General features: G+C 33.1%; 1 protein-coding gene across 3 annotated transcripts in view; it reads left to right on the top strand.

Annotated features, from left to right (window-relative positions):
• Positions 1 to 20,465, top strand: part of Ano5 (anoctamin 5) — a 112,727-nt gene that overhangs the window by 44,918 nt on the left and 47,344 nt on the right. For all 3 annotated transcript variants that reach the window (XM_058576900.1, XM_046438269.2, XM_046438268.2), the window contains 4 exons: positions 2,951 to 3,019; positions 4,715 to 4,999; positions 10,190 to 10,303; positions 13,070 to 13,185. In XM_058576900.1, coding sequence (XP_058432883.1) covers positions 2,951 to 3,019; positions 4,715 to 4,999; positions 10,190 to 10,303; positions 13,070 to 13,185 — 584 coding nt within the window. The remainder of the gene's footprint in view (positions 1 to 2,950; positions 3,020 to 4,714; positions 5,000 to 10,189; positions 10,304 to 13,069; positions 13,186 to 20,465) is intronic.

Raw genomic sequence — 20,465 nt, 5'->3', positions numbered from 1 at the left:
TTCAAGGTTATTATTCAAATATGATTTGTATTCCTGGTCATTTTGGTTTATTTTTGGTTTTTAACTTGACTTGGTTTCTCCTTTGATTAGCCTTTCCTTTAGTGTATTTCCTCCCTTTGCTGATTTTCATTGTTGTTTTTATTTCCTCCTCAAATATTTTGCTGAGAATACTCTGTAGTGCAGGCTTTCTAGTTGTAAATTCTTTTACCTTTTGTTTATTATGAAAGGTTTTATTTCATCATCAAATCTGAAGTTTAAATGTGCTGGATATAAGATTCTTGGTTGGCATCCATTTTCTTTCAGAGTTTAGTATATGATCTCCTGGCTTTGAGGGTCTTGGTAGAAAAATCTGCTGATATGAATTGGTCTCCCCCTATATGTGATCTGATTCCTCTCTCTTGCAGCCTTTAAAATTCTATCCTTATTCTGTATGCTAAGCATTTTCATTGTAATGTGCTTGGTGGGATCTGTTGTAATTTTGTACATTTGCTGTCCTTTAAGCCACTTGTATTTGATTTTCCTATTCATTCTTCATATTTGGGAATTTTCTGATATTATTTCATTGAATAGATAGTGCATTCCTTTGGTTTGAATCTCTGTGCCTTCCTGTATCCCAATATATCTTAGTTTTTTTTATGCTGTCATAATTCTTGGATGTTCTGTTCATGGTTCCTTACCATCTTCATTGTGTGATTAACTTTATTTTATGGATTGTATATTTTGTCTTCATTTTCTGATGTTCTGTTTTCCAAGTAATCTAGTCTGTTGGTGATGTTTTCTATTGAGTTTTTTATTTGATTTATTGTATCCTTCATTTCAAGGACTTCTGATTATTTTTTACTTGTTTGTTTTCAGAATTTCTGTCTCTTTTTTGAAGTAATCTTTTGCTACCTGTATTTGTTCCTATCTCTTTGTTGGAATGATGGATTCTTGCCTGTATTTGCTCACTTAGGTAATTCTTTAATTCATACATCATCTTAATTATGTACATTCTGAACTCCTTCTCTAACACTTCATCAATTGCTCTGTCCATGAATTCTATTAATGTAGTATCTTGGTTTGTTTGGGGCACTTTCCTCCCTTGTTTTTCATGTTTTCTTTGTGTCTTCCTTCTTGCAGTGCAGATCTGATGTATTACAGTTTCTACCCTATGATCTTGTAGTTTCCCTGCAGATTACCTGTACTTTACCTTGGTATTGGGCTTCTAGTCCCTGGCTGATGTCCCAAGATAAATGCTACTGCAACTAAAGATGATGGTGGCAATAGTAGAGGTAACTCAAGATAGTAGTGGCTGTATCCCAAGATGGCTGCAATCACTTTTAGAGATGGGGCTGAAAGGTTGTCTTGCCTGTTCAGAGATGCAGCTGCCTTTAGACCCTATCTATTGTCCCAAGGTAGAGGCTACTGTGTGGGGTAGGCTGTGGTGATGGCTCCAGTGTCCCAAGATGTAGGCAGGCTAGGCCTAGGTTTCTGCATCTGTCTGCTGTCTGCAGGGCAGTCCTGGGTCTAATTTTGGCCTTGGCTCCTGCATGGATCAGCAGGGTGGTATTAGCATGTTTTATTCTTGAGAGTATTTTTATTATTCAGTTAATCATTATTGCTACAAAACCATATTTATATTGATTGAAATGTTTTTATTGTCTTTATAATATTCTGAGTCTTAAACTTTTTGTATTGAATTATTTTATAATTGTATTAGTGCTTAATTGAAAACCATGAGTATATTTCAAAATTTAACAAGTAATTATTTTAAAAGTAAGCATGTTATATATACATTGATTAATTAGTTTTTTATATTCATGCATGAATAAAAATTAATCTTAGGATGAGGTGGTTCAGCTTGGATTATATTCTTCATTTTTATATATTTTACAATAAAGGAAGGTTGGTTAGATAAGTAAACAGATTGTATTAAAAGTATTAGTATAACAGTGTCAATCTTTTTTGAACTTCTGCAAAAGTGATTTGATGTTTAAAACAATGTTTTATGATTTGTCAGATAACAATTTAATGAACTCTATTATCAGCTTTATTGAACTCAGAGAATGGATAACCATGTGATTTACAAAGTGTTTCTGCAGTTAAAAGAAGAGTTATTCACTTTATCAATACTGAAAGCAATAGTTGAGTCCCCCATCCGATCTTTGGTTTTCTGGAAGTTTGTGTATGCCTTATTTTGCAAAAGAGCAATGATGAAAATGTAGCTAAGAAGGAGAATTTGCAGTGTTATCACAGGCCTAGTTCAACCACCCAGGAAGTGGAGAAGAACAACATATTAAAGCTATTTGTTATTCTATGAAAATTTTACAGAAACTTCAAGGTAGACATGCCTATTTGACAATGAATGTCCTAGAATATCCTAGTAAGGCTTTTAACAATTTTTTTTCACTTTGAAATTCTTCTCACTTAAATCGTAATTAAGGCCAAAAAAATTTGGAGCATCAATACATGGTTTTAAACCACACAGTAATTATTATTTACAATAATGACCTATAGTGAAATTTGGCTGCACTTTTTTCTAAGAAACTATTCTATTCTTTAAGATTAAAAAGTCATGATGATATTTGTCTTATAAATTTATTAAATTTATAATTTATTTCAAGAATACTGATCTTTGTAATGTTGAGTCTTTCTAACTAGGAGTATGATATGTCTCTCTGTTTGTGAGGGCTTTTTAAACTTTTGTGTTATTCAGTAGTTTTATATGCCTCTTCAAATAGAGATCCTGCATATTTCTTAGAGATTATTCCTCCATGTATTGTATTTTATGTTTTATGTTTATGCATAGGTAAAAAGCAACACATGACATTAAGATGGGGGTATTACATAGAGTACATTTATAGACAAAGCTGAGAGGGCCAGAATCGTCTGGAGCACAGCCTTTGTATTTTGAGTATGCATAGCACTGAGCAAAAAATACAAAAACATTCATTTATTTGTTTTGCTGTAGGAAAGAAGAAAAGAGTTTGAACAAAATCTCAGAAAAACAGGTCTTGAGTTGGAAATTGAAGACAAAAGGGTAAATGTAATTGATAATTTGTATGAGAATTTTATGTTTTAAGTCTTGTTTTCTCCTGTTCCAGCCTTCAAGTGGGTATATTTTGTGTTTAGATCACTATGTATCAGCTGTCTGCACTGGGCATGGTAGTTTCTATGGTCTTACAGGTCAGTAATGTAAAGGAAGGTTGTTCAAATAAAGTAAAAAGATTGGATTAGAAGTACTGTCATAACAGTGTTAATCTTTTGAACTTCTAATTTATATTAGAAATACAGAACTCAGCATATAGTCATGTGATTTAATGTTTAAAATAATGTTTTAGGATCTTTCACCTAGCAGTTGTATTAGCTCTGCTATTATTTTTGTTGAATTCAGAGAATGGGTAATCATCTGGTTTACAAAATCATATGTTCCTACATTAGGAATAAGAGTTACTTTCTCAATTTTTTAAAAAAATTATATATATTTTGAATGCCCTCTAGAATGTTGGGAGACCAGTAAAACACTTTAAAATGAGCATACATAATATATCTTTCCAGGTTACAAAAGAAGTGAAGACATGGTCTTAGGTTCATCCTTATTTTGAAGACTGTCTATAATCTGGTACATTAAGTAGTTAAACTGGATATATTACAGCATAAGTCAAGATGCACTGTTCATGAATATACCAAGTTTTTAATATTTAATCCCTGTCTTTCACCATTTTTCTGGAATCACTTTTAAAATTGTTTTTAAAGACACATTTAGGATCCCACCCTGTCTATATATTTCTAATGCTTTTTAAATTTAATATTCTTTAGTTCTTATTTCTCTCCTACTTTTACTAGCTAAAAATGTATATTACAGCACACATCTGTAATTTATTCTGCTATATGATGGACCTTTATTATCTAAAGCTCTTCCATCTTCATGTAGGCTTTATACAAAAGCTGGATAAGAAGAGTGAGACCATCTTATAGTTTGGATATATCCCTTATATAAACTAAGCAGAATTCTGAGTTTATAGCTAGCCATTTCAGCTGGGTACTGTGGTATATTCCTGTAATCCCAGTGACGGAGTAGGCTGAGCAGGAGAATCACAAGTTCAAAGCCAGCCTCAGCAATTTAGCTAGGCCTTAAGCAACTAATGAGATTCTGTCCTAAATAAAAAAGAAAAAAACAGCAACAAAAGCCTGGTGAGGGGCTGTGGTTGTGGCTCAGCAGTAGAGTGCTCTCCTAGCTTGTGCGAGGCCCTGAGTTCGAACTTCGGCACCACATAAAAAAATAAATAAATAAAATAAAGGTATTGTGTCCAACTACACCTAAAAAATAAATATTTTTTTTAAAAGGCTGGTGATTTGATTCAGTGGTAAAGTGTCCACTGGGTTCAATACCCAGGACCAAGGAAAAAAAGATTTATTCAGAAATTGTTCATAACCATGTGTGGCTGTGTATTTAGGGCTGCATGTTGATGGGCCATGTAATATATTTTAAAAAACATTTTCTCTGTGTCTCTGTCTCACGCATGTGTATGTGTATATACATATATAACATAAACTTATAAATGTATAAGTATTTTATATCTGTTTTCAGATTAATTTTGTAAAAATTTTGCTATAGTTTTTCAACAAATTAAAATGCTTTGACATCTTTGATTTTTTTTTAAGTTTTGTTTCTTTAATCAGCTCAATAACAAATGATCAGTAAGCTTACTGATTTTGCCTTTATTTTATTCAGGACTCAGAAGATGGAAGAACTTATTTTGTCAAGATTCATGCACCTTGGGAGGTACTAGTTACTTATGCAGAAGTTTTGGGAATCAAAATGCCTGTTAAGGAGAGTGATATTCCCCGAACTGAGAACAGCCCTTTGCGTTATATGCTCGGGCCTGTGAGGCTCCCACAGGAAGTGAAGTTTCCTCGCCCTGAATATTTCACTGCCCAGTTCAGCAGACATCGGCAGGAGCTCTTCCTCATTGAAGATGAAGCAACCTTCTTTCCATCCTCATCAAGAAACAGAATTGTAGGTAGAAAAGATCTTGCACATCTCTCCAACTATGGCATGTGTGACTATGTGTGCTTTTATATTTGTGCATGTACAATACTATGTGTAGGATATAAGCATTTGGCAGTATTGGGCAGGTTGGAAAATCTGTTTGGCTCACTTAAACCTGTTATCCTCCACGCCTCTCAATTTTTCATTTAAAAAATGAGTCATTGACACTGTGGATATAGTAATAAAAATAGAACCATGCCATCCTAGCAAATCCCTTCACTGAGAGCCAGAGGACTTTGATTTTATATGATCTTTGTAGATTGCTCTTATAATATTCAAGTCTGGTTTTATAAAATCAGTGAATAGTATGAGGAATATTGATCATTTCATGTAAAATTTTAATGTTTCAGTTTATTTATATAGAGATAGAATTTGAGAAATCTCAGAATTTTCTCCCCCAATTTAAATTTCAGCCTTTTGAATCAATATTTCCTCTCCATTTGTACTACTAGGATCTTTTAAGCTTCCCGTTAAAAACCTGTCTCCTAAAAAACTAAAGGTTCTGTGCCACAGTTTCTTTGTGTTTAAATTAGGACAGTATCCACTTCACAGATTACTCTAAAAATTAAAGAAGCTAAGATATGAAAAGTTTTGAACAGTACATGTCACATGTCAAATGTTCAACAAATTTTAGATATTATCCTTATTATTTGACTTCAGAAGAAAATTTCAGGTTTTGTGTTGCCCTTATACATTGTTGCATACTAATTCAACCACCTGGTTTCTAAAAATCTCAAGGTCTATGCCTTGAGGTGATGTGCTTTTTTTTTTTTTTTCCTGACCAGAGGAGAAGCTTAGTTCCATTTTATTCCTAGTTAAAGGTTCATTGAAGGGAGTATTAAAATGTAATTCCTAGGATTTTTGGTATGAAAACATGAATTCACAAACTGAAAGTTTTCTTCCTTTTTATACCAATATTAAAAATCAGCAAAAAAACCTTAAGAGGCAACCACTAAGGACATGAAAGCATGAGACACGGAATCAGATGCCCTGGTATCAACTCATAACTCTGTCACTTTGAAATAAGATAACTAAATAAAGAGAACTTCTTGAAACAATGATAATGATTATACTGGTGTTATAGTGAAAATCAATTGAAGGAAATATGCAAAGCACTCTGCAAACTGTAATTTAATAATACTTGTCCCATTAAAAGTTTGGGGAAAAAAAAAACAGTGAACACACGGGAATGAAATGGGATCTTTATCAGACACAAATGTTACTCTTTTTTTATGTTTCTTGTTCCATATAAACAGTGACAATATAGACTAATTCAACATTAAATTATATTCCCCTTCTTCAGAAGGGACAACTACTATTCTTGTTCTATTACACAAGTCATTTGGAAGATTGATGTAAAAAAGTCCCCAAATCACACACTTGCAGAGAGGCCACCACAACTTTATTAAAAATATACATCTATAAGGAAATATGCTTGCCCAGAACTGTGTGTTCAACTTCAGACAGAAGCCACTTTTGATATTAATCATAGTGGCCAGGGATTATTGTTTCAAAATATCTTAAGTAATCCCCTTCATTTTTCTCATTAAAAACATGCCCTTGCCTCCACCAGGAAAGAGATTACGACTCAACTGAATGCAATATTATTATTCACATATTTTAGCAATTAAATATTTTTCATTAAGGTATAGCAATTGCTATTTTTGGAGATACTAATATTGTGCAACTAATAGATTATAGTGCACTATAAAGATACTTTTATATGCACTGGGAAACTAAAAAAAATTGTGTAGCTTTACTGCAGTGGTCTGATCTGTGTTGTACAATATCTCAGAGGCATGCCTGTATTATTTCACTTATCCCACTGAGAATCACTCTTTACCTAGGATTAATTTTTGTGCATGGCAGAAAATAGTAATTGATTTTCCCCCGTTGTCTATGGTCAGCTAACTTGTAACAATTACTGAAAACACTCAACTTTTCATACTGTTTTACAGTGCTACCTTTGTCATGACTCAAATATCCACTGTCAACCTACATTTAAATAATCAGAGCTTCTCCAAACAATGAGATATTTATTTGGGTATATGTATTCAATTCTAAACTATGAGTATATTCAAAGAAATTGAGGCTAGGGCAAATTTCTAATGAGAAATGATTCTGATAGCCTTTTGTGACAATATCAGGCAATCATGAAGAAGAATCCTTCCTATGTAACCTACCAGTTTTATTTCGAGTTTGTTGTTAGGGTTAACACAAGTGACTCCATTTTGATTCTGACAACTTTCATATTTCTTTTACACCACAAATTCATAGGTTACTTCTAGCCTCTAATCTGTGCCTTTGATCTTTTTATTATTTTTAAAATGAATTTACCAGAGTTCTGTAGTCTTGGAAAGCAGGAACAGTTAAGGAAATCCCCTATACTTTTTTTTTTTTTCTGGGAACAAACTCACTGAAAAAGCCATTCTTCCTCATGTGATTGAGTTGATACTCAGGGATACCTCTACCATCTCATCAGTTTGATTCCACAGCACCATTTATCCAGTGCTTTATCCTAAATTTACCTGGAAATTGAACCATCAGACTATGCTAGTGCATTGCTTTTATGAAAAGAAAAAAAATGAAACTTCTTTCTGTCAAGTGGTAGTTACAGCTTGGAATCAGGTATCCAGGCTAAACCTCCACAGAAACTCAGAGATAAAAAATGATATCAGGTTTGTTGCTGTATATATTTAAAATAAATAGCTCCAAGGAAACTTAAGAAAGACTTTGTTAGTTTGTAAAACTGAGGAGATGCCTATTTAGCTTTATAAAGATTTATATTCATCACAAAAGAAGAGATAAAGAAGGTAAGGCATTTCCCTTCTGGGACCAGGGAAAATTCAGTTATTTTAGAAGTTTGGCTTACCCTCACAATTTATCCCTTTCAATATTTTGTAGTAACAAAAGCTGCCACAGTCCTTTCAGATTCTCAGTCTTTGTTTCATAAAGGGTTAGTTTAATTGTTTGGCACCATTGGTCCCTCAGAACAAAGACCTTGTTAATTCACATAAAGGAACTTAACTTTTCATCCTCACAGGAACCAAAACCTTGGCCTATGATGTTCCCTGCTCTTTTATTTCTATCAGGAAATATCTAGTAGAGCCAAACCTGAGCCAACATTAATATGTAGAACAGCTGCAGCTGCTCCCTAACACAAGGAGAAACTCTCCCTAATCCTTGCTTACTTCTTTGTAAAAGAAAATTTAAAAGTATATTCTGCCTGGTCTTGCAGATGTTTGAAGATTTCCTGGTTAAAATATTCTTTCTATTGTCATAGTTGCCATCCCTCTCTTGGAATAATCTTTTTTTAAAATTTTTATTTTATTTATTTTTTCTTTCTTTGAAAAACTTTTTTTATTTATATATGACAGCAGAATGCATTACAATTCTTATTACACATATAAAGCACAATTTTTCATATCTCTGGTTGTATACAAAGTATATTCACACCATTTGTGTCTTCATATAGGTACTTTGGATAATAATGTCCATCCCATTCCACCATCATTTCTAGCCCCATGCCCCCTCCCTTACCCTCCAACCCCTCTACTCTGTCTAAAATTCGTCTATTCTTCCCATATTTCCTCTCCCTATCCCCCTATGAATCAGCCTCCTTATATCAAAAAAAAAAAAAAAAACATTCAGCATTTGGTTTTTTGGATTGGCTAACTTCACTTAGCATTATCTTTTCTAACTCCATCCATTTACCTGCAAATGCCATGATTTTATTCTCTTTTATTCTGCAATAATATTCCATTGTGTAAATATGCCACATCTTTTTTATCCATTCATCTATTGAAGGGCATCTAGGTTGGTTCCACAGTTTAGCTATTGTGCATTGTGTTGCTATAAACATTGATGGGTCTGTGTCCCTGTAGTATACTGTTTTTAGGTCTTTTGAGTATAGACCAAGGAGAGGGATAGCTAGGTCAAATGGTGGTTCCATTCCCAGATTTCCAAGGAATCTCCATACTGCTTTCCTTGTTTAATAGTACTATACTTATTACCATTGCTTTGTAATATATCTTAATATCTGGTAAAGCAAATTTTTTCACTCAAGACAAACTTCTTATTTTGGTGACTATGTCTTAAGGAAATAATCCAAAGTATATAAAATAGTTTCATTACACTGTTTATCAAAATTAAAACTACCTTGCATAAATTATGATTTCTTTATTAAGATGGAATATTAAACTTCCCTTGAAATGAATGGACCACATTAGATAATGATGATTCAAGGACAAACACCACATTGCAATCAGCAAGTCCTTGAATGATGAAATGTAAAAGAAAAGAGTGGGAAATGCATTTAAAATAGTGCTGAAGGACCAATTAAACAATCATAAAAGTAGAAGTTATGAAAAGTTCCTGAAGACAAAAAGCAGATTAGAATGAATTGATAGAAATACAATAGCAAGGGAAACCAAGGCCCAAGGTGTAAACAGGAAAAAAATATATATATAAAGATGTAAGTGGTTGCAAGTTGTGGACCTATGATAATCTTGAGTCAATAAATTCAACTCAAGATAATAACAGGTAAAGGTCCAGCATAAATCATCATAGTAATTAAGTGAAGAAATATTCAAAACAGCTTGGCTATATATTGATTCTACTTTGTATTTTTTCAAGTGAAATGTTGGTGATATTAAGACTCCATCTGGGTCTGGGGTTGTGGCTCAGTGGTAGAGTGCTCACTTAACACATGCAAGGCCCTGGATTCTACCATCAACACCACATAGAAATAAATAAATAAATAAATAAAATAATGGTATTGTGTCCAACTACAACTAAAAAATAAATATATATTAAAAAGACTCCCATCTGGAATCCTGACTATCCTAGGAATTCTACACAAAAGACTCCTGGAGGAGCTTGAGATAAAAGAACCAAACTACATTATAATCAATCCACCCATGACCCCACTGCAAGGGTAGGGGACTCTCAGAACCAGGAGCTGAAATATCTGCAGAGTCCTTATAACCCCACATCCTGTATCTTCTCCCAAAACAACCAAGCGAGGCTTCTTTCTGTAATCTCAGCCTGTGTCTACATTTAGACAAAATGGACATTGTTAAATAAATAGTGATTGAAAAATGTAGAAAGTATAAAAGTTATGAAATGTGCTAGAGTCTTTTTGTATTTATCTTGTAGGTATATTATATTCTCTCACGGTGTCCTTTTGGCGTAGAAGATGGGAAGAAAAGGTTTGGGATTGATAGACTGCTAACTTCTAATACCTATTCATCTGCCTACCCACTCCATGATGTAAGTACAGATTTGGCTTTGAAATTTCCTCTTACATTTGAAAATTGTTTTGTTGTGAGATAGAGTCATCCACTTGATTTCTTTTTTCTTAAAATTTGACTAATTCATTCATGATGGGAAAATTCCCAAAGACCTCAATTTGAGAACTCCCCCAGCTATGCTGAAACACCTTGCCAATGCCTCTTGATGCTGAGGTTTCCAATGTAAGTTCATTTTTTAAAAGTAATTGCATTTGCATATGAATTTTTAAAAACCCATTTTGAAAATAGTCAGATTAGTCAACATTTTAGAAGATAATATTTGGAAATTTCTATCTGAACTTATCAGGTCTTTCTCTTAAAGCTTTTATTTTATTTTATTTTATTTTTACAGCACTTGAGATGGAACTCAGGGCCATTCATATGCTCAAGTACTCTACCACAACCCCAACCCTTTTTTAAAAATTTTAATTTTGAGACAGGATCTAAGTTCACCAGGCTGGCCTCTAACTAGTAATCCTGTGGCCTTGGACTTCTAAGTAGTTGAGATTGCACTTGTGTGCTACCATTCCTGGCTTCTCATAAAGTTTTGAAGCCTTGATGGATTTAGATTACATTCATTCATGTATTCATTAATCAAATACATAATAGGTTTCTGTTACATGGAAACATTCTCCTAGGTATTATTGGAACACAACCAGGAGTCCAAGCTCACAGACTAGGCAGTTCCTAGAAATAAAGGTTGTACACTACTGCATTACAAGTTATAGGTTTCAGTCTATAAGAACAATTCAGACTAATAATTGAGATTAAGAATTCTTCTCTGGGACTGGCAAATCAAAAAATACTAAGACTTATAGATTACATAAGGAAGTGACTTTTTACATGATGTACCCATTGAATCAAACTTGAAAACAGCCTGGCAACCAAGCCCTAGTTTCTGGGGTTTCTGAGGGAAATCTACTGATTTAGATAGTCAGTGTATTCATTTCACTATCTGCTGACAATAGTGCATTTAATTTAATTTGGGATCATCCCTTGGATCTTTTCTTTTATTCCAGTTCTAATCTCCCGTACTTAAAGACTTTTTGATGATAGTCTCTTTGCAAGAAACATATTCTTTGACAATATAGAAGAAACAAATATTTTCACTGAAATAAGTAGCAGATAAATCATTGTCAATTTTCTGGAGGTGGTGTTGTTACAACAATTTCCAAAATCCCAAAGCAAAAAACTTTCCTCAATCTTCTGTGTCATCCTGTATTAATCAATACTATGAGAATTCACTCCACTCTAGTTTGACACTGATGAGTTTATTAATTTTCATGTTTCCTATAAGAATAAAATAGAATTTTCCAAAATGCATGACCATCTTGAATAAGAATATCAATTCATTTGCACCTAACTTAAGTTTTAGAGATCTCAACCATCCTTTTCCCTCCTGTAATGACCTCCCCACCCAACACACCACACCAAAAAACAAATATTTTTCCCCCAGGGCAAAATCATTCCTTGGAGATTATGGATTCTAAATGCCATAGGCATTTGGTAAAGTAGAGAAATCTAAAGTAGATTAAGGAACATTCTTGAACACATTCTATGTCAGTCTTTCTTCACAAAAGGCTTATTGTTTTTTGAGTACTTTTGTTTGTTCACTTTTAGGGCATTAATTCTCTTCTTTCTATGTCATGTCATGAGGCCAAACTAACATCCTCACCCACCAACAAATTGAATCTATACATCTAGCTTTTAAGCAAGTGTCATGCTCATTGGAAATTCAGTGATATGGAGTTGTCTTTAGAGATACCTATAACTTAACAGCCAATTAATTGTACTTTTCTTACCTTCACTTCTGAATGCAAGTTGACATACTGGATTTTCCCTTATCTGCTTTACAGAATCATTTGTACAAGATTCCTATATAGGCTACTTATTTCTTTTCTTTTTAATTTTATTTCTCAAAATTCAGTAGAAATCTACAGAAGAAAGAAGTTGGAATATGTACAGTACAAAATTTTACACTCTATCATATATATTTTCACATGTGCTAAATTTTAAACATAGTGTGCATTCAATGTGGTCCTCAGTAGTTCAGTTGTCTACATAAATAGTAGAACAGAATGTATTACACAGCTAAATTTGTACACAGTATTTTATTTGCCTAGCCAGGAAGAGATCTTAGCAAAGCTATTTAGTATCTAACAATGGGTAGGGAAGTCATACATGAGATAATACTGAGGCTCTTAAGTGCTAAAATTTGCAATAATTTACATTTGTTGGCAAGTGATTATTGGTGATAACCAAAGAGAACTGTACAAGAATCTCTTCCTGGCATAGCAGTGTGACTTAGATCATTCACTTAACTCTGCTTTGGGTTTAATTCTTCTAGCTATAGAATAAAAACATTGGCCTATCTCTTAATTCTGAGCTGGCTACATAGCAATTGAATCTCTAAGCTGAGATGAGTAAAGAACACTTGAATAGAGAAGGCAGGGCATTTTAGGTGAAGGGAACAGTTTGAGCAGAGGCCAAGTCTCAAATTTTAACTCATATTTTTAGTTAGCTGTGTAAAAACTTAGTAAATAATCACTATTAGCACTAGTAGTATGAATTTTGATGGATTTTAGTAATTAAATTCACATCAGTGGAATATGAAACATAAATATAAAACTAAAATAGAGTATTAGTCTTGTCCTTTAACCTCCTGGGGGTGGGGGAAAAAAGCATTCATTTACTTTTTCCTTGTCTTTTACTTTGTCTTTTGTTTCTTCTTCTTGAATATTTATAGGGCCAATATTGGAAGCCAGCAGAATCTCCCAGTACTGTCAATGAAAGGTATACACTTTATCAGAATTGGGCACGCTTTTCCTATTTTTACAAGGAGCAGCCTTTAGATTTAATTAAGTAAGTATCTTACAATGAAAACTATGCTATTACATTTTGCTACCATTTTCACCCATTACATTTTACATATTCTCCGTCTCATAATTTTCACCATCAAGTAATTCATTTGGGAGCAGAATATTGTTGCCAAAATCCATGAGATCATCAGGTTCTGCCTCTTAAAAGTTATATAAAGTTGGTCAAATCACTTGGCTATTAAGAAGGTCATCTGTAGAAGAAAAATAACAAAAGTACTTTCTTTTGGATTTATTTAATAATTAAATAGACACATGTATTTTCTAGCATTGGGACCAGCACTTACTTCTCAGTGCATATTAGTGTAGATTTTCTTCTATAGTACGAGAATCTAGAAGATAGAAGGAAGGTAACAGGTAGATTTTTGTGTGTATATTGATCTTAGAGATCTGTAAGTCATTTGCTCAATAACCTGAACTGTCTTCAGATAGTTTTATTAACTGAGCAAGAACAATATGGTTGCAGGTTTTCAAGTTGAAAGATAACAATGTTTCATGTACACAGGCCATTGAGAGACTCTGCTATGGTATCAGTAAAGGAACAATCAGATTACAGATGCCCCTGCCACTAGAGTCAGTATTTTTATATAATTTATGCTTGTACTGTGATACTTTCACATAGCCAGTGACTCTGTCAATCATTAATCAGACTCATTCTTGGATGACTATTTTAAGTTTTGAAAAATCATCATTTAATTTTTTAAGTGACAGAATAGCACATTTATGAAAAATTTAAGTAATAAAAATGTAAAAATTTTAAGTGGAAATTCCATTTCTGGCAAACTCCACAGAACAAATTTCTCTTGCTTTGTGATATCTATTTAGTTCTATTTTTATGTGTCTGCATAAGAGAATATACATAAATATATTTTCACCTGTGGTATTTTTTGATGTACTGATTAGCTATCCATAAGCAATTTTTGTTAAAGTGTCTGTTATAATCTTTTGGCATTTTTATCATTTTTATGATGCTGAGAATTTCTTTTGCTCCACTTAATAATATATCCTTTTTGGTAGATATACAAAGATCTGTCTCATACTTTTTAACAGTATGCAATAACTTTTTATGCATTTTATAGGGCATTTGTGAGTTTTTCTAGTGAAAAACATTAGATTGTCCTGTATTTTTTTACTGTTGCATTCAGTGTTGTCAGAAATATCTGCTATTGAAGAATATATTAGTAGGATTTTTTTAAGAAACAAAGTTGTGAAATGTTTTTATTCACCTAACATTATTCAAATATCTACCATAAGTGGACATTTAATAAGTATTCCCCAGGGTTGGTTTTCAGAATCCTAGATCCGTAGACACATTATGTCTCCGATTAGTGCTGGTGTATTTGTAATATCTTGTTAACATCTGCTAATTTCCTTTTGCAACTAGAAGGAAGTTCAGATATTCCTTTGGATGACAGTGTGTATCTTAAATTCAATAATTATAAAACTTTTCATCCTGTTAATCATTTCCCATATATAGCAAGCAGAGTGTTTCATTTTCAACAATAGAATAAAAAAAATTAGCAGAAAATTTATTCTCAGTACCAATAGCTGAGTAAAGGTGTTTAGTAGATAACTGAAAAGGCAACAGAAAAAATACTGCCTTATCACAGAAGTAGCAACTGCAGGAAAGAGCCATTATCCTTAGAATTTGCTCACAGTGGTTATGGAAAGGATCTTCATTCTTAAGAATGTACAATGAAATATTAGTGTTAAAGGACTACAATGTATTTAACTTATTTTCAAATGGTTCAGGTAAAGATATATGTGTGGACAATCATATACACCCATAAAAAGAGGGAGAGAAAATGTATATGGAGCAAAATGCTTACAATGAAAGAATCATAGCATTCTATGAATTGTACTTTCAATTTTTCTTTGTTATTTGAGTCATTTCCAAATGAAACCTTTAGCAAAAGGAGAGTTCAGAAAGACTCATATGATTAATTTATTATCAACAAAGTTACCTGAAAATTCAATGGGGATGATGCTGATACAAATGGATATGTGTATCCAAAACATAAATCTTGATACTTTACCATAAGAAGATTTAAATTAACTTGAACAGAAGCGGACCATAGAACTAAGTGTAAAAGCAAAAACTACAAAGTGTTTTTTGTTTGTTTGTTTGTTTGTTTTTTGTACCAGGGATTGAACCTAGGGGTGTCTAACTCCTGAGCCACAACCCTAGACCTTTTTATTTTTTTATTCTGAGACAGGGTCTCACCGAGTTGCTTTAGGACCTTGCTAAATTGCTGAGACTGGCTTTGAATTTGCATTCTTCCTGCCTCAGCCTCCCAAGCCTCTGGGATTACAGGCATGTGACACCATGCCTGGCAAAAACAAAAAAAAAGAAAACCTGAAAGTGTTTTCAAGAGAGTATAGAGAAAAATCTATATGACTTTGTGTTAGGCATAAACTCACATAAGACACCAAAACACTATAAGAAAACGATATGTTTGATTTAATCAAAATTAAAAATATAGTCTCCTTAAAAGATGGTCACAAAAATCAAAAGACAAATTACAGGACAATAGAAGAAAACTTTTACAATAGACATAATAAAAGACTCTTACCTATAGTACTTAAGGAACTCTTATAATTCACTAATAAGGCAAAATAATTTTAAATGACAAAAGATTGCAACAGATACTTCCCCAAACAATCATGTTTACTGATGATTAATAAGTACATAAAAGCTCAATATTATCATTTATAGGGGGAATAAAAATTAAAATGTTATTGAGATATCTCTTTTTACTCCCTATATCAGCTAAAGTTAAAAAAAAAACACTCACAAGAAGTACTGGCAGGGCTGCAGCACTATGTGAAATCCCAAACACTGCTGGTGGGAATACATTATGGTACTGCACCTTTACAAACCAGTGTGAAGGTTTCTTATAAATGCATAGTTTCTGTGTTAGTCAGCAGTTTCACTTATGCATAACCAGAGAAAATGAAGCAAATGTCTACAGAAGCATCATTATATGAATATTCATGACAGTCTAACTTCTAATAATAAAAATCTGGAAACAACTCTCCATGTACCGATGAGTGTATAAACAAATTATCATACATTCATACAGTGGATATTTTCCCTCAGAAATAAACAGAAACAATTTATGCAACATCTTCATTTCTCTGATGTTGCATTAACATGGCAAACCACTGAAAACTACATACTCTGTTTCCATTTAAAAACATCATTATGTAAAAGACACAGCAATAGGGACTGACTTTAGAATAACCATTTTCCAGAACTCGGTGTAAGGGAAGGGTCAACTTCAGGGGCTATAGGGAACTTTTTAATTGATAGAAGTGATGTGTATGTGATTGGAATTGTAATTACATGAAATGAAAGCCTGAATTTGAAATTCTTGAACTATGCATTTAAACCAAGTGTATTTATCATATGTGAATTATACTGTTAGTCAGCTTTTCATTGCTGTGACAAAAACAAGTTTGAAGAGGAAAAGTTTGCTTTCTATTCAGAGGTATCACTTCATGGTTGCCTGTTTCATTGATTAGAGTTTGGGATAGAGCAGAAATCATGGCAGAAGGGCTGGGGAGGAAAGCTGCTCATAACATGGCAGCCAGGAAGCACACACACACACACACACACACACAGAGAGAGAGAGAGAGAGAGAGAGAGAGGCACCAAGGACATATTATCTTGAAGAACATGCCCCTCCAGTGTCCTACTTCCTCCAGCCATTTCCACCTGCCTACAGTTACTACTCAGTGGTCCATTTAAATGACTAATCCACTGATGAGGTTGTATCTCACATGGTCCAATCTTTTCCTAAAAGCCCTACCTCCGAAACTTGCTGTATTGGGGACAGTAGTTTCAAACAATCTTTTTTAGAAAAAAAATTCAAGATTCAAACCATAACATACTCAATTTGATTTGATTGAAAAACAAAAAGAAAAAAGAAAAAATCCTGTTAAGATTTATCTTTGGGATAAAATAATAGTTTGGGGGTGCAATGAGCAAACCCAGAAGAGGAGAAAGACTGAAGCAGGCAAGTAAGGAAGCTGTTGATTGTGGCAATAAATATTGAAGAGCCTATCCAAGGCACTGGAAACAGAATAGAGGAGAGACCATGGATTATAAAACTTTTTTTGTGTGTGTTTGGCAGTATTCCTGGGATCTAGTGGGTGACTGAACGTAGAAAATAATAGAGAAGTCAGGATGACTGTGGTGTCTAGAAAGAGATTCAGAATATAGGAATATAAATTCCTACATTTCACATAGTTTATGTTATCTCCATACCAAATTACAATTCCAGCATCTGAATATTTATAAGTGATTTTTCTGTCACTAGGGCAATGATCACTTTATTGTATTAAATAATATATTGGGGAAATTTTAATACCAAGATTTCTGTCATTGTCATATTAAACTGCAATTTTATATGCTCTATCAGCCTTTTTTCCTTGCCAGTTTAACAACTTTATAAATTTTTTCTCACTGTTTAGAAATAAAATGTTATATTACTATCTATTAAAGCGCAATGACTATAATGAACTATTATAGTTCCAAGATAATATAATAGCTAAGTTTCTCATTTGTCAATGAATTTGCTATGAAAATGAATTCTTTTAGAGTGGATGTTTGCATTTGTTCATTCTTTCTTTGGGACTCTATTTTAGTCAATTTGTCATTGGACAAAGGTCCAAGGGGCAGTATGTCCACAAATTGGCCTGGGAGGGTTCTTGACTTATACCACTAAAAAAAAATTGGAACACATTGAAAGCAGGGCACAAGAAAGATTGATTAAAGCAAAGATATGCACACCCCAAAGGCAGGGTGCAGACTCCTCTTGCCTCTTTAGAGAAGACAAATGACATACATAGGATTTTCTACATGGGATTTTCTGGGGAAGAAAAGTACAGGTTTCCTAACAAGCTTTTGTGAAAAATCCCATGTCAATCATTTGATATTTAGGGTTAAGAATGTTTCTTCCTGGTTAAAGCCGTCTGGTCATAAATCATTTATGGGTACTCTGTGTAGGTCTTTGAATCTGCTGGCATTGAAACTGATTTGTTCTCATTATTGATAATCTGGTACAAGCATACACTGGAGGTTTTATTCATCTAACTAATGAGGCAGGTGTGGCTGATCATACTCACATATCTTGGTCCCTCTACCAAGGGTCTCCTTTTGTCTCTCCCTGACATCCTATCTATCTCAGATTCTATCATAATTCTTTGTACTACCTCAGACTAATTTTTTCACCTTGGATTTACAAAATTAGACTAATCCTACCAGGCACCATGGTGGCACGCCTGTAATCCCAGCAGTTTGGGAGGATGAGACAGAAGTATCTTGAGTTCAAAGCCAGCCTCAGCAAAAGCAAGGCACTAAGCAACAAAGCGAGACCCTGTCTCTAAATGAAATATAGGAATGGGGATGTGGCTCAGTGGTCAAGCCCCTGAGTTCATTCCCCAGTACATTCCCCCAAATTAGACTAATTACTTCATATAATCATTGCACAGCCATTATTACTAAATCTCTTCTGTCAGATGCTGTTAGATATTAGAAGGTCAGAGACAATTTGAACATTTAGTAAATAAAATGAGCAGGTTGAGAAATAATATGCATATAAATATATGGCACATTTTTCCTAGGAAATGCTCAAAAGAAAGGAGTCTCAGTATATTTGAGACTTTGTAGAGTGTTTCATATTGTTATATTTATTTCTGTTGTGAATAATAAGATAGGTTAAGCAGCATCTTAAATTTTATTTCAATAATCTATGTATTTTTACTGTAATACAAATGTAAGGTATGTCTTATAAAGTAGTTTAAGTGTTAATCAGTTATTGTTAAACTTAAGTTCAAAGTTTAGTAAAATAATTGCTACACTTCCAGATACAATAAATTCTCATAACTTTATCTAATAAGTGCTTGACTATTTTCCTCCTTAAAATATTCATGAAATCTGAAAGGTAGATAAAAGCAGTTTGTCCTTTAAAAATAAGTTTGTTGAGGGCTATGGTTGTGGCTCAATGGTCGAGTGATCACCTAGCATTTGTGAGGCAAATATATAAACCACATATAAACAAATAAATAAATAAAGGTCCATTAATAACTAATAAAAATATTTTTTAAAAATAAGGTTGTTGAAATATCTAGTTTTCTTTTGAATTTCTGAGGAATTATATGTCTATAGGAGTAATATTACCTTATACCTCCTAAAATTTTTGCTTCTATAATGTTAAAACATCAAAGGAAAATAAACATGGTGAAAATGATCTTCCACAAAATAAAACAGTATATACTTTTTCCTGATTTTATTGTTATATAGTATTATAGTAATTATTATATGTTTCAGTAAAATACTGGGAGAAAGCAAGTCCATTCACCCTAGTTGAGAGTAACTGTAAGGAAGTTATGAATGGTAGATTAGTAAGTATGGTGTTATAGTTAAATTTCATGTCATGGTGATTTGTAAAACAATAGGGAAAATAAAAATTTAAAATGTATACACAATGGAATATTACTTGGCCATAAAGAAGAATGACTTAATAGCATTTACCAGTAAATAAATGAAACTGGAGTCTGCCATGCTGACTGAAATAAGCCAGTCCCAAAAAGTCAAAGAATGTTTTCTCTGATATGTGGAAGCTAATCCCAAATATGGGGCAGATGGGCATAAAAGAAATAGAAGAAAGACCAGAGTATTAGACAAAGGGGAATGAAGGGAAGAGAGGACAGATGGGATAGGAAAAGACAGTAGAATATATCTGACCTAACTTCCCTATGTACATATGTGAATAAACCATCATGTACATCCACAAGATATTAATTTTTAAAAAAACTATAAATAAATAGCAGAAAAATAGTAGATTAGAGGGAAGGGTGTAACAGGTGGAAGGAAAAGGGGTGGGGATGTACAGGGAACTAAATTAGAAGCAATTATATTCCATGCTTTTATGAAGATATAAAAATGAATTCTATTGTCATGTATAATAAAAATATCCAATAAAATTTTAAAATATATAAACCATGAGAAAAAATACAAAATGCTTATTATTACGGAAAAGAATGAAGGAAGATTATACAAACAGAAAGAAGCCTATTTAGAAAAGAGTTTTGAAAAATGAGAGGTTCAATAAAACTAATATTTAATATGAGAAATACATTTGAAATTCTCATTGGGAAATGATGTTTATTGAACCTTTACAGACCTGGATGCATGTATGAAAACTGCAATTTAAGTGCTTTCATAAACATGCTCTTGAAATCAAAACTAATCACATCTAA

The sequence above is a fragment of the Marmota monax genome, unplaced genomic scaffold (assembly GCF_021218885.2).
Source record: "Marmota monax isolate L192 unplaced genomic scaffold, Marmota_monax_Labrador192_F-V1.1 WCK01_AAM20220418_F8-fsc00061, whole genome shotgun sequence".
Taxonomy (NCBI): Eukaryota; Metazoa; Chordata; class Mammalia; order Rodentia; family Sciuridae; genus Marmota; species Marmota monax.
This window is presented reverse-complemented; position numbering and strand designations above follow the sequence as displayed.